This window comes from Bos indicus, chromosome 18, assembly GCF_029378745.1.
Source record: "Bos indicus isolate NIAB-ARS_2022 breed Sahiwal x Tharparkar chromosome 18, NIAB-ARS_B.indTharparkar_mat_pri_1.0, whole genome shotgun sequence".
Classification (NCBI taxonomy): Eukaryota; Metazoa; Chordata; class Mammalia; order Artiodactyla; family Bovidae; genus Bos; species Bos indicus.
In genome coordinates, this window is record NC_091777.1 from 6,140,142 (window position 1) to 6,153,951 (window position 13,810).

The 13,810-nt window shown below is 45.7% G+C and overlaps 1 protein-coding gene across 3 annotated transcripts in view; it reads left to right on the forward strand.

Moving 5' to 3' along the window:
• Nucleotides 1-13,810, forward strand: part of WWOX (WW domain containing oxidoreductase) — a 909,485-nt gene that overhangs the window by 256,518 nt on the left and 639,157 nt on the right. For all 3 annotated transcript variants that reach the window (XR_011561738.1, XM_019979231.2, XM_019979230.2), the window contains exons 7-8: nucleotides 4,217-4,402; nucleotides 10,107-10,371. Coding sequence is in view for 2 of the 3 variants with exons in the window: in XM_019979231.2 (XP_019834790.2) it covers nucleotides 4,217-4,402; nucleotides 10,107-10,371 (451 nt within the window). In the remaining variant the exon portion in view is untranslated. The remainder of the gene's footprint in view (nucleotides 1-4,216; nucleotides 4,403-10,106; nucleotides 10,372-13,810) is intronic.

Sequence of the window (13,810 nt, forward strand, 5' to 3'; positions counted from 1 at the left end):
AAGAGCTAAAACTGTATAAACCACTTAGAAGAAAGACAGTATATTTTTGTGCTGTTGGGTTAGGCAGTGGTTTCTTAGATAGAAGCCCAAAAGCACAAGTGACCCCCCCACCCCCGGCCAAATATATATCAGTTCAGTTCAGTCCAGTTCAGTCCAGTTCAGTCGCTCAGTCGTGCCCGACTCTTTGCAACCCCATGAATCGCAGCACGCCAGGCCTCCCTGTCCATCACCAACTCCCGGAGTTCACTCAGACTCACGTCCATCAAGTCAGTGATGTCATCCAGCCATCTCATCCTCTGTCGTCCCCTTCTCCTCCTGCCCCCAATCCCTCCCAGCATCAGAGTCTTTTCCAATGAGTCAACTCTTCGCATGAGGTGGCCAAAGTACTGGAGTTTCAGCTTTAGCATCATTCCTTCCAAAGAAATCCCAGGGCTGATCTCCTTCAGAATGGACTGGTTGGATCTCCTTGCAGTCCAAGGGACTCTCAAGAGTCTTCTCCAACACCACAGTTCAAAAGCATCAATTCTTCGGCGCTCAGCCTTCTTCACAGTCCAACTCTCACACCCATACATGACCACTGGAAAAACCACAGCCTTGACTAGACGGACCTTTGTTGGCAAAGTAATGTCTCTGCTTTTGAATATGCTATCTAGGTTGGTCATAACTTTTCCTCCAAGGAGTAAGTGTCTTTTAATTTCATGGCTGCAATCACCATCTGCAGTGATTTTGGAGCCCCCCAAAATAAAGTCTGACACTGTTTCCACTATTTCCCCATCTATTTGCCATGAATTGATGGGACCAGATGCCATGAATTGATGGGACCAGATGCCATGATCTTCGTTTTCTGAATGTTGAGCTTTAAGCCAACTTTTTCACTCTCCTCTTTCACTTTCATCAAGAGACTTTTTAGTTCTTCACTTTCTGCCATAAGGGTGATGTCATCTACATATCTGAGGTTATTGATATTTCTTCTGGCAATCTATATATAAATCGTGTTTCATCAAAATTTAAAACTTTCGTGTTGTCAGTGATACCATCAGGAAAGTGAAAAGACAACGTAGAGAATGAGAGAGAAATTTTGCAGATTGGGCTGATAACAGACTCTTATCCAAAATATATAAAGAACTTTTATAAATCAATAAGATAATTACCTCCATTAAAAATTGGCTCAGCACCTAAATAGACAATAGGTGTTTCTCCAAAAGTATAAATTGCCAATAAATACATAAAAACATGCTCAGCATCATTAGCCTTTAGAGAAATGCAAATAAAAATACACTAAGGCACCACTTTATACTCACTAAGGTGGCTTAAAAAAAATAGATCATGACACATATTGGCAAGATTGTGGAGAAACTGGGATTGTAATGTATTGCAGGTTGAAATGTAGAATGGTACAGCCACTCTTTGGGAAACAGTCCCACAATCCCTCAAGAAGTTAAGCATAGAATTAACCATATGACCCAGCAGTTCCATGTCTATACATATACTCAAGAGAAATAAAAAACATATATTTTCACAGTAACTTGTAAATGACTGTTTATAGCAGTAATATTCACAGTAGCAAAAAAAATGGAAAACACTGGAATGTCTAGCAGCTGGCAGATAGTTCAGTGAAAGCATGATGTATCCATGCAGTGTAGGTTTTGACCATAGAAAACAATGAAGAGCTGATAACCTGCGACAACACGATGAACCTTGGAAACGTTAGGTGTAATGAAGAAAGTCAGCCACAGAAGACCACGTACTGTGTGATTCCATTTATATGAAATACCCAGAATAGGCAGATCTATCAGATAGCAAGCAGATTAATGGTGTCTTGGGGGGGGGAGTGGTTAGTGACTATTAATGGATATGGGGTTGCTTTTTGGGGATATGAAAACATTGTAAAATTAACATGTGATGATGCTTGCACAAATTGTGAATATATTAAAAACCATTGAATTGCACACTTTCAGAAGGATAAATTGTATGCCTTGTGAATTGAATTGCGTCTCAGTAATTTTTTAAAGAAATCCATGCATATAAAGAAAATTTGAACAATAACAAAAACCATAAAAATAAGAGGTAAGCAGTCTAATGATATCCTACACAGGCAGAGCTAACATTTTTCTTTACTTCCTGTTTTGCTGTCTGAATGTATAAAAATCTTTTTTTTGGTGGGGGAGGGAGGGATATGCATCAGACATACAACATTTAATTTCCTGCTTTTTCAGTTGACTTGAGAAGTTTGGGAATCTCTGACTTAATCATTGCTGATTTATCTAATCTCTGCTGTTGAATTTTAAGTTGTTTCTAGTTCATACACAATTTAATAATTCCACCTCATATATATATATAATTATTACTCACCCTTGAGGATGAATCTTGGAAACTGTACTAGTTTGCTGCTGCTGCTGCTAAGTCACTTCAGTCATGTCCGACGCTATGCGACCCCATAGACGTCAGCCCACCAGGCTCCCCGATCCCTGGGATTCTCCAGGCAACAACACTGGAATGGGTTGTCATTTCCTTCTCCAATGCATGAAAGTGAAAAGTGAAAGTGAAGTCGCTCAGTCGTGTCCGACTCCTAGCGACCCCATGGACTGCAGCCCACCAGGCTCCTCCACCCATGGGATTTTCCAGGCAAGAGCTCTGGAGTGGGGTGCCATCACCTTCTCCTAGGGCTGCTGTAACAAATTACTGTATACTTGGTGGCTTACGGAAAAGCAGGAATTTAATTTATCCCAGTTCTGGAGGCCTAAAGTCTGAAACCGAGGTGTCTGCAGGGTTGGTCCCTCCTGGACGCTCTGGGGGAGGGTCCCGTCCACGCCCCTCACCAGCTTCTGGTGCCGGTGGGCACTCGTCCACCCCCCTTGCTTTGCAGATGCATCTCTCTGGTCTCTGCCTCTGTCTTCACAGAGTGTTCTCTGTGTGCCTTCTGCCCTTCTCTTCTTTTGTAAGAACACTTGTCAGTAGCATTTAATTTTCCCCTATTCCTGAGTGATCTCATCTCAAAATCCTGAACTTAATCAATATTTATAAAGACCCTTTTCTCCAATAAGGTCCCATTCACAGGTTCCTAGTGAACCTATCTTTTGGGTCCACCATTTAACCCAGTACAGAAGCAGTGGCATATGGAGTGGGTAGGGTTGGCTGTAGGAACCGTCTGCCCGTGTGTGGGCAGAATGGGGGACAGAGTGAAGTAGGTCAGAAACAGCAAGGCAAATATTGTTTATTAACGATGGAATCTAGAAAGATGGTACTGATGAATCGACCTGCAGGGCAGGGATAGAAACTCAGACATAGAACACAGACTGCGGACACAGCAGGGAAGGAGAAGGTGGGACAAATTGAGAGAGTGGCTTTGAAACGTGTTCCTTCCCATGTGTAAACTGGACAGTTAATGGGAAGTCGTGTGTAAGGCCTGGAGCTCAGCCTGGTGCTCGTGGGATGAGGTGGGAGGGAGGGGCCATGCGTACACCTGTGGCTGATTCACGTTGATGTATGGCGGGGACCAGTACAATATTTTCATTATCCTCCAATTAAAAATAAATACATTAAAAAAAATAACTAATAAAATTACTAAGCATTACTTTGCTTTATATTGTCATCATTCAATGGAAATTCTAAACATTATCAATGATAAAGTATTTTCCTTTAGAGGTATGAGTTGCTATCCTTTGAACGCCCCTAACCCCACCACTCCAATGTATCCCATTGCTTGGAAATAGGATTACTGGGTGAAGTAATGTAGATATTTCTAGTTTTCATGATATAATGAAAATATTAATACATGATTTAAGTATTTTCAACTTAATATCCATGGCATGGGAATATGCAGTCTTACCAGCTTTGTACAAGATAATTTAAATATAAGTAAGTCTGCTCATTTAGTAGGTAAAGGAAGCACAGATTCAGATAGATGGTAGAACCTGTATTCCAAGCACGGTGACCAGCTCCTCCCAGTTTGCCCAGTGTGGTCTCAGTTTTGGCAATGGAAGTCTCGCCTGCGAGAACCTCGTGGTCCCCAGCGGCTGAGCACAGTCACCCACTGAGAGTTGAAGCCCTTCCCCAGCAGAACTGTCTCAGATGTGACATTCCAAGGTGTCCCATTTCCAGCTGCCTGTGATCTGCAAGATAGTGAAGAATGGTTATTCCCAGGGGGCGGGGAGCATGGATCTCCTTGGTTCAGAGTGTTTGTGTCTGCGTAACACTGGGAGGTTTTATTTTTCAGGTCTCTTCACGTGCTTGTGTGCAACGCAGCTGTGTTTGGGCTCCCCTGGACCCTCACAAAGGACGGCCTGGAGACCACCTTCCAGGTGAACCACCTGGGCCACTTCTACCTCGTCCAGCTCCTGCAGGACGTCCTGTGCCGCTCCGCGCCTGCCCGGGTCGTCGTGGTCTCCTCGGAGTCCCATAGGTGGGTCAGAATGGGGCATTCTCTTCACGGCCCTCTTCCTTCCAGCTAACGGTCCCCGCCCCAGGCTCTTGGTGGGTTTCTTTTGAGTTTTTAAAAAATATATAATTTTATTTATTTTTGGCTGTGCTGGGTGTTTGTTGCTGCGCGGGCTTTTCTCTGGTTGTGGCGAGTGGGGACCTCCTTTTTAGTTGCTGTGCCCAGGCTTCTCACTGCAGTGGCTTCTCTTGCTCATGGACTCCAAAGCACGCAGGCTTCAGTAGGTGCCTCGTGCGGGCTTCAGTCGTTGCGACTCCCAGGCTCTAGAGCCTATACTCAAAAGTTGTGATGCACGGGCTTAGTTGCCCCAAGGCACGTGGGATCTTCCCGGATCAGGGATCCAACCCCTGTCTCCTGCATTGGCAGGTAGATTCTAAACCACTGAGCCACTAGGGAAGCCCTCTGTTTTTGAAGATAATTTTCGTCAGTGCTTCTCCAAAAAGTGTGTACTCAACCTGGCTCCTGAACTTATCAAGGTTTTATTTATTTTTTGTGATGATGGGCGATTGTTTAGGGGTAGTGTGGATAGCACGGTAGATGGTTTTTATAACTATACTTCAGGCCCTCATTGATTTTGCTTCGAGATGGAATAATAATTGATTAAATCTGAATGCCTGACCTTTATTGATTTGTCATTCTCCAGCCTCACCACCTCACCAAGAAGAATGTGAGTTATTCTAGCAGTAGAAACAGTGCAATTAAAGACTGCGAGATGAAATCCAATTGTTTTATAATGAGAAATTAGGGGATTCAATGCAGGCATTAGCTGTGTAATTGTAGAAAGGAAAGGACTGTAGTTAGAACATATTAGAAATCTGGCCATGCCTCTTTTGGTTAAAATTTCAATTAAAACATCAGATGGCGATTCTTTTCTATTACCATTAGGAGAATATTCAGTCGACTAGGAAGGCATTTGAAAATTTCCTCGTGTTTTCAGTGTATTTGTTTCTAGAGTTGGATAAACAACCGAGAGAAGTACCGGGAGAGGATGAGGGAACTGCCGGGTGAGGCTAGAGTTTAATACACATTATGGAGATTTTCCTGGTGTGGATGGGGGCTTTCACTCCTAGCAAAGTAGCTGGAGAAAAAGAACGTGCCAGGGCCTGTTTTTTCCCCCCTTCCTCTTCTCCGACTTAAGTCCTGAGATGTTTTAGTGACCCAGAATGAAGCTTATTTTTTTTAATCATGCTTCCATAAAATGTAACCCCTGGGACTTGGAAGAGAGAGACCAGCCAAGGGTTAGCCTGAACCGTTTATCACTCCCAAACACAGGGGCTTATGGTCGAAGTGACACGCTGCAGATAGATTTACTTTTACCGTTTGAAATTTATGACGGCCGAAATGAAAGGAAAATGCCGGTAATAATCCTCCCCTGTGTTAAAAGACACGGAGCGTCTCATAATGAGGTGGTAACGAAATCTGGACATCCTTATCTTTGCAAATCAGACCAGGTTCCTGGAAGTGGAGTGGCCCTGCTTAGGCATGAGGGGGAGGCCCCCGTGGGGGTAGGCGCGGGGATGAACCTGCTAGTCCCCGTCTTTAGCCAGATGTGGAGGGCACCCCGGGATGGGTTTAAATGAGCTGGTATTTAATGGGCGAGTCTATGGAATTGTCAGCTGCCTGCTTCCCTTCTAAGTCTGGATCTGACATGGTTATTTCATGTGGTGTCTTTGTTCTCCCCTTAACTGCAGTGTAATTCATGCTTACCTTGGAGATCTGAATCTTAATTTCATTGAATAGATGGGTCGGAGGCGGGGCTTTGGCCTCTTGAGTTCACTCCATTTTAGTTTCCTGAAGTGCGTGTTATCAGGCCCGCTCCTGTCTGGTGCTGGGCGCTGGCTTTCTGCTTTCCGACAACCTTGTGCCCATATTAAAGGGTGTTTATACAAAATGTTAATCCTCCCAAGCTCGTCTGTTTGTTGCCCACGTGCCACACCCCAGAGCCAGTGCGAACACTGGGTACACAGGCCTGGGAGAGTGCCCACTCACCGCTCAAGGACCCAGAGCCCTAAAACCGTGTCATAAAACGGAAGGGCTGGTGTCTAATTACCTCCATAAACCTTGGCGGAATCTCTTCGTTGGAGTCAAGACCCCTGTTAGGGGAAAAATAAAGTCCGATGTTTGCAGAAAATGTTATACCAGACTGCCCCAAGGCAAAATATTTATTAGCTTCCCTGAGTCGTCCCTGTATTTTAGTTACTTATCTGGAATCAGAACAAGTGAGTCGAGTTTCTGCATACCTCAAATCCACCCTATGTAAATGAGAACTTCCTTGCCGTGAAAAATTTTCCAGATACCAATTAAAATAGAATGAAAAGAGTGGAGAGCTGGCTGAAGGGCTGCAGCTGTGTGGAGTGCCAGGATGCCACACACACAGCACACACACACACACACACACACACAGCCTCGGATGCAAATTCAGTCCTATTCTTTGAACACACTAGCTTTTGTCTCCATAGAATCCAGCCTAATTATGTTACTTGGGTTATTTAAAAATCCTCTGTTTAAAAAAAATAAAATAAAGGAGAAGTATTTAGAGAAATACTAGATAGAGGTCTTCTCCAACAGCAGATGTTACTGTCCAGAGAGCAAGTGTTAACATGTCAGTGTCCTGGGAGGAGGAGAACTCTATTAAGACTTTATTGTTTGGCTTTGTCGATGTTTCAGCTGGAAAACAGGGTAGGCCGCCTTTGCAGACTTGTTTTGCTGCCTCTTGAGCTGAGAGGTGAACGTGGTCATTTTTCAGGAAGCAGGGCCCAGCTCAGAGGAATCAGAAAGCTTGCCCACCCTCCCCCACTCCCTGGAGGACTGTCAATACAAGCTAATCAGGCCTTAGAAATGAGTGCACTGCTCAGGGGATCAGCGGGGCAGGAACCTGGGCTCTGCTGATGGCAAGCAGAGGGAGGGCCTAGTGTTAATAGCTGCTTCTCCATCTCAAAACTTCCCTTCAACCTGGTTCGACCTAACTTCTCATCATGGTGGGTTCTGTTTTGTTTTGGCCTCCTTTCTAGGTTGGGGATTAGGAAGGCACACCTACCTCCTCTTAGGGGTTGAATCTAACCCAGTGTTCCCAAGTCTGCATTAGCCTTAAAAAGCCAAAGCGAGGAAGTCACTCTCAACATGAGAAAGTGCTGCCTGCAAATATTCATGAAAAACATAAAGCATCTGAACCCAGTGGCAAAACTTGCCTTCCACACAAAGCTCGAACAAAGCTTTTTGTGATAAGAACTTGGCTCTTAATTTAGAATTATGAACCCGTGACTATGGGTTCAATTTTTTAGTACTGTATTTAATCCCCACTCTATGCCATAGGCAACATTCAAGGAGCTCACGGTCCCTCTCTCGGGAATTCACAGTCTAGGCCTGGAAGCAGGTGAGGATTGGTCTGTATGGTCAGAAGAGAGGCACAAAGTGCCAGGGTGGCTTGGCTTGCCTTGCTGTTCATGTTGCAGGGGTGGCAGGTCCTTGAACAGTAGGAGTACGATGGACCGGGTCCTGGAAAATGGACGCTTCATTTCCATCTGCTCTGCGTGGCTTTTCAGCCTGTCCCTCACAGCCACCCAAGAAATCGTTGTGATAGCAAGCCAAGGAAGAGTTAGCCAGGGAGGGCCTCCTGGAAGAAGTGACACCTGAGCTGGATTGGGCTAAGCAAAGGTGTCAAGAAGGGCGATGAGAACACAGCAGAGAGTTAGCGGAGCACACTGTATTCACCCTGTACCTGTTAGATGTTGTCTAAAGCCTCAATGTTCTTTCCTTCCCAGAGCATGTGGAACTTCCGGGAAGTGGCCAGTACCTTTGACCATTGTATCCTTGACTCAGCAGTCCTTATGTGTGTGTGTGTGTGTGACAGCTGTTCTGTAACACCGTATCACTGTGTTGAAATAAAATTCAGAAATAATATAACTTCCCTGCATACGTATGTTGTAACTCAGTGGACTTACCTACCTGTAATGTAGGGGCAAAATGACTGTGAAGCTAATATAGCATGTGTTCCAACGTGTCAGCCCGTTGGCAGGACTCCAGGGACGGAAAGTCATTGGAGTGCGTGACCCTCCACCAGGATCTTCATACCTGCTGACTGTTGGCAGGTGTGTGGCCTTTGGCTTCCAGTGCCACCAGCCTCGGGTCAAGCCCCACCTCCCCCCTCCCCCCCCCCCAGAATCCCAAAGCACACCCCTTCCTCACTTACGTAGCTGTGGCGCTCTACTCTTGGAAGTTCAGTAGCTGTTAGAGCGGTGCATCTGTGCAGAGCACAGTTCGAGTCTAGTCTCGGATAATTACTCACAGACTTTCATCCACATGCACGTCCGGAGGGGCTGTCTTCCTTGACAAGGCTCCCCTTGCCCGGCGGGACATCCGCTGTCCCCAGCGCCCCACTGGCAATTGTTATGACAACCAGAAAAAGGCCCCATAAGTTTCCAAATTTCCCGCTAAGTCCCACTGCTCCAAACGGTTAAGCTCGGCAGTCTGGGCTCTTCCCGTGGTCTGGGGGCCTGGAAACAGCCAGCCAATGATCCATTTCAGGGCCTCACTGTCCACACTGACGTCCCCAGCCATCAGCTTTGCTGATGACTTCGTCTTGGCGAAGTCATTTAATACCAGAAACGGGATGTCACTGACTGAGTCCCGGAGAAGGGGTACTTAATTTCCATTAAGACATGGATTTCTTGGTCCTAGCTCCACATGAACGGCTCGCTCGTATTAAGGAACTACCAGATGGTTCTGTCATTTCCACTTCACCTTTTGCTTTCTTTTTCCTCAGCATTTGTTCCCAGTGCCCTCATTTGGGGAAAATGCCCGGAGTTAATTCAGCAAACTCTGAGGGTTCCTTAAAGAATATGAGACCGAATTCCTTCTGTTATGATCGTTTTTTTTTTTTTTTTTTTCTTTCTTTCTTTCTTCTTTTGGTTGTTAGGGAAGTCACTACTTTGTCGTCATTAAAAAAAGAAGGAAGGAAGGAAAGAAACAAACAGCTGGTGTTTAACGACTCCGTCAGACCCAATTATAAAACGTCAGCTACTTACTTTGATTTGTGTGTATCCATGCCATGGGTATACTCGAAAACATTAGACCTTGCCAGCACTCATTTTGGCTTTGTTTACATTTATCTTTTAAACGTATGAGACCACTGATGGCGCCTCACCAAGGTTATAACCCCTTTATAATCATTAATTTTTAATCTGGATGAGAGTCTTGGAGGCAGCAAGGCTCATCTATATTTACTTGGATGCTCCAAAGAAAGCATACAGGACACAAACACGGGCTAAAATAACCCACGAAAACCCTGTCAAGGGTTAGGAATGCAGTATCTTTCTGCTTCCAAAAGCAGCAGCCCTTTATTTAACATGTTTTCCCGTTTAATTGAATTATCCTTGAACTTCCTGTTGAAGGTTTTGAAAAAATAGATGTTAGAAGCAGGGGTAGTGGATGGGGGTCCAGTGAAGACCACTCCGTTTATGAGTCTGGCCCTTTAGTAAGTGTGTGTTTGGACCTGGTTGGTTTCTATTGTGGAATCACCATCGTCTCTCTTTAAGACTTTGTTTCCATGTTCACCCAATTGAGATTTTAGTCATCTCTGCATGGTTTCCTCAGATTTCTAATAAAAACTCAAAGCTATATCAGAAGTCAGGGGCTGACGGATTCATATCACATTTTCTTTTTTTTGTAGATTCACAGATATTAACGATTCCTCGGGAAAACTAGACTTTAGCCGCCTTTCTCCATCGAAAAACGACTACTGGGCCATGCTGGCCTACAACCGGTCCAAACTGTGCAACATCCTGTTCTCCAACGAGCTCCACCGCCGCCTGTCCCCCCGCGGGGTCACGTCGAATGCGGTGCACCCCGGGAACATGATGTACTCCGCCCTTCACCGTGGCTGGTGGGTGTACACGCTGCTCTTCACCTTGGCGAGACCCTTCACCAAGTCCATGGTGAGTCAGCAGCCGCAGCTGCCACGCACACCTCTAGTGCGCCTCTCCGGAAAGGGTACTAGAGAAACCCAGGCACACTCGCTTCCTTGGCCTCTCACCTCTCATGAGGATGAGTCTGGTCTTGAGCATCACGTCATCAGGCCTTTTAGAGGGATGAGGAGGGGCGCTTGAGCACATTTCAGCTGACTTGAGTTCGCATCTGTTTCTCTAGAGATGTCTCCAAGGCCCAGAGAGAAGATGTGCGTTTTTGCTATTGCGTTAATATGGCTGATGGAGATGGTTTGTTTACATTTGATGTGATCTTTTTGGTTTTTTCCCAATAAGCACAGTCCTTCCAAACTGTTTTGTGTTAGTAGGTAAATAGCATGGGTTTGTGACTTTTGCATTCTCAGCAAATGTGGCTCCTTCGTTTCCATTGAGAGTCTGTATTTTTGCTCTAAATGCTTCCTTTAATGGCTGTAAACCTCTGCTGGAGCATCCTGTGTCAGCTGGAGGCACATTTTATTCTGTACTTCACCAAAGGTAAGTCCTTTTGGGTGCTTCAGACTACCGTGTTTCGACTTGGACTTCACAAGGTAAGTGTGAAGTTTTCCTGTTTTGGATGGCCCTCTCACAGCTGTCTCTGAACACTTCTTTCATGAAAGCATTGAGTAGGAAGTCATTTGAGTGAAGAGTGTGCATTGTACACAATATTTTTGGTATGGTACTTTTCTAAAATACAGGCCTCTAAAATTTCCCACCTACTTAAACTTCATGTTTGTGGATGACAACACAGCACGGAAAATCTACAACAACAGGGAAAATCTTTTGATGTGCATAGGAAGAAAGTAAGCGCGTTTTAAAAATTTGAATCACGTAGGTGTTTCTTATGCAAAGTGAATAGATATAATCCAGGAGTTGAATACTTAACCAAAGAAGTGAGAGGAGCTCTGGAGAGCAGTTCTCCAAGTTCAAGGGGAGTGTGTGTCACAGGCTTCTGATGATCCCCTATTGCCTGATTTTCTGTGATTGCATGAGAGTAGGTTTTCTGCAAGGGCATCTTTGGCCATGATTTTGGCTCATTGTCTTAAGAATATTGGTCTGGCCTGTGGATGAGTTGTTCACGCTTAGGAAGTGGGAGAGGAGAGAGGAGCGTCCTTTCTCACTTTCCACTGGCCCTGCACCTTCATGACCAGTGGACCAATCATCAAGTATAATTTGTAATTTCTGGGTCTTGAATTTTCTCACTTGTATTTATTTGAATATTGGTGGAAGCAAAAGAACTCCTTTCTGTGAAACCAGAGTCTTGCTTCTTTCTTCTTCCGGATTGCTCTAGTCAGAGGAATATGATGGGAAAGAGCCCGCTGTGGGTCTGTGATGACTCAGACCATCATGGAGGGTGGTGTAACCATCTGTACACTGCTGGATATGGACTCCACTCATTGAGGGCTCCTTGATGGACAGTGACAACGATTCTTATTCTGTGATGAGATCCCAGGGCTTAAAAACCCTGGATGGTGCAAGGGGGAGGAGGAGGAAGGCTGGCTCTGGGAAAGTAAAAAGTGGGGTGAGTGGTTTTCTGTTTCTTGGGTTAGGGGATCTGGTACTTCACATGAACACAGCATGTAAACACATGTTTAGCTAAGTCGGGCTGTATTGTCGGCTCCTTGGATGTGTCGGGAGGGTTTCTGAAAGTGCCAGGCAGGTAGCCATGTCGTGATCACAGAGAATTGGGTGGTATTAATAACTAATAGTGTTTGGTGGTAACTCTGGTCAGGACACAAACCAAGTGGAAAAGCCGAGTGTCGAGTTGGAAGCCTAGGGAGAAGTGTTACCATACAGGCGGGTGGCACAGGGTATTAGGAGAAGGCCCCCACTCACCGTACTGGGAGCTGGTTCAGTGATGCCCGACGCCCAGCGCGCGGGGCTCCTTCCCCCCTTCCCCATCCAGTGTACGCACACCTTGGCCTCCTCCCAACCCTGGTCCCTGGTCCTCCAGTCAGGAAAATGCCTGGGGCAGCCTGGGGCACCAAATCAAACAAGAACTGGTCTCTGTGGCTCTGGGTGAACGGGGCATTTGGGAAAATGAGCAGATAACCCTTGAGAAGGCTTGGAGAAAATTGGTGACATAACCAAAAAAAAAAACCGCACTGAATTCTAAGTTGTTTCGGCAGTGGTGGAGTGCTCTGTGAAAGGGAGGTAAGCCCTTAGCCTGTGCTAGGAAAAGGGCTTGACAGGGCTTCCTCGCGGTGCTGAGTGTGAGAGGGCTGCTGCCTGGGCGAGCAGAGCAACCAGCTCTCTTGCTCGTGATCCTGATGCTCAAGCTCAGCTCTCTCCCTTGGCATTGGGAGAACTCGGGCCAGACGTTTGGCCTTCCTGAGCTTGTTACCTCTCAACCAAAATGGCAACACAGGTTGGTGTGAGGATTGACAGTATTGGATGTATCTAGGTATTTGGTGGTGTTTCTGAGACATCAGAGTCCCACATGACTGAGATTCATAAAGAGGTGGAATGGGCTCCCTGTGAAGCTCACAGCCAGTCACTTCTCTTCCATGAACGTGTAGGACTCTGTATGTGGGAGAGGTCTCTGCCCCAGGGAGACCAGGGATCTACTATTTTGCTGGTAGGACAGACTGGACTCACTGGAAGAGTCAGCCTGGGGTCTTATCCTTCTGTACGGGGCTCAGCACTGCTTCTGTGACGCTGAGACATTGTTTTCTGGGTGAAGGGCACGCTTCTGCCATTTTAATGCAGACCTGCTTTTGGACCTAAACCATGTCGTTACATCCACATTCCCACCCCATGCAAAAGTTGGATCTGAAACGCTCATGGAGAGCCTGAGCACAGGTGCAGGGTCCCAGTCACCCAGGGGCTCGTGTTCTGCGCGCTCTGCCATCGTGCCTTTTCCTTTGCACCTCAGAGTTGCTGGAGTGTACACTCCAGTGTCCAAGGCCGAGGAAACAAACACAGCACAGCCTCGTGCTGGGAAGGCCCGCCTTTCTTCTCCGCCGTCGCCGGCTCCCTCAAGTATTAAACAGCAGTATTCTAATATCAACGTCTCTTTTTTATTTGCTGTGACTTGCTGTGACTACAGTGACTTTAGTTACAGTAATTAGGTCACCCTTCATGGAGTCAGGCTATTTTAAGTGCCTCTTTAAGGAATATTGTTGCAGATTAGTAATTTTACAATTGGATGTTCTTGTGCAACTTTATTAAATGTAATCTGTCTTTTAAATGTTGCCCTTTTACAGTTATACATTTCTAATTGTTGCTGTAAATGCATTATCACTTTGAAATTAATTAATATTTCCATTTTGGCCGCCTGCAGTATAATAATCACTAATGAGAAACTCTTAGGGATTAATTCTTGACACAGCGACCCCTACTGGTGGAGCCTGTCTCTGACACGTCTTCTTCTGGGGTCCAGAGGTCACGACTGGTATATGGGGGTTTCTGGGGA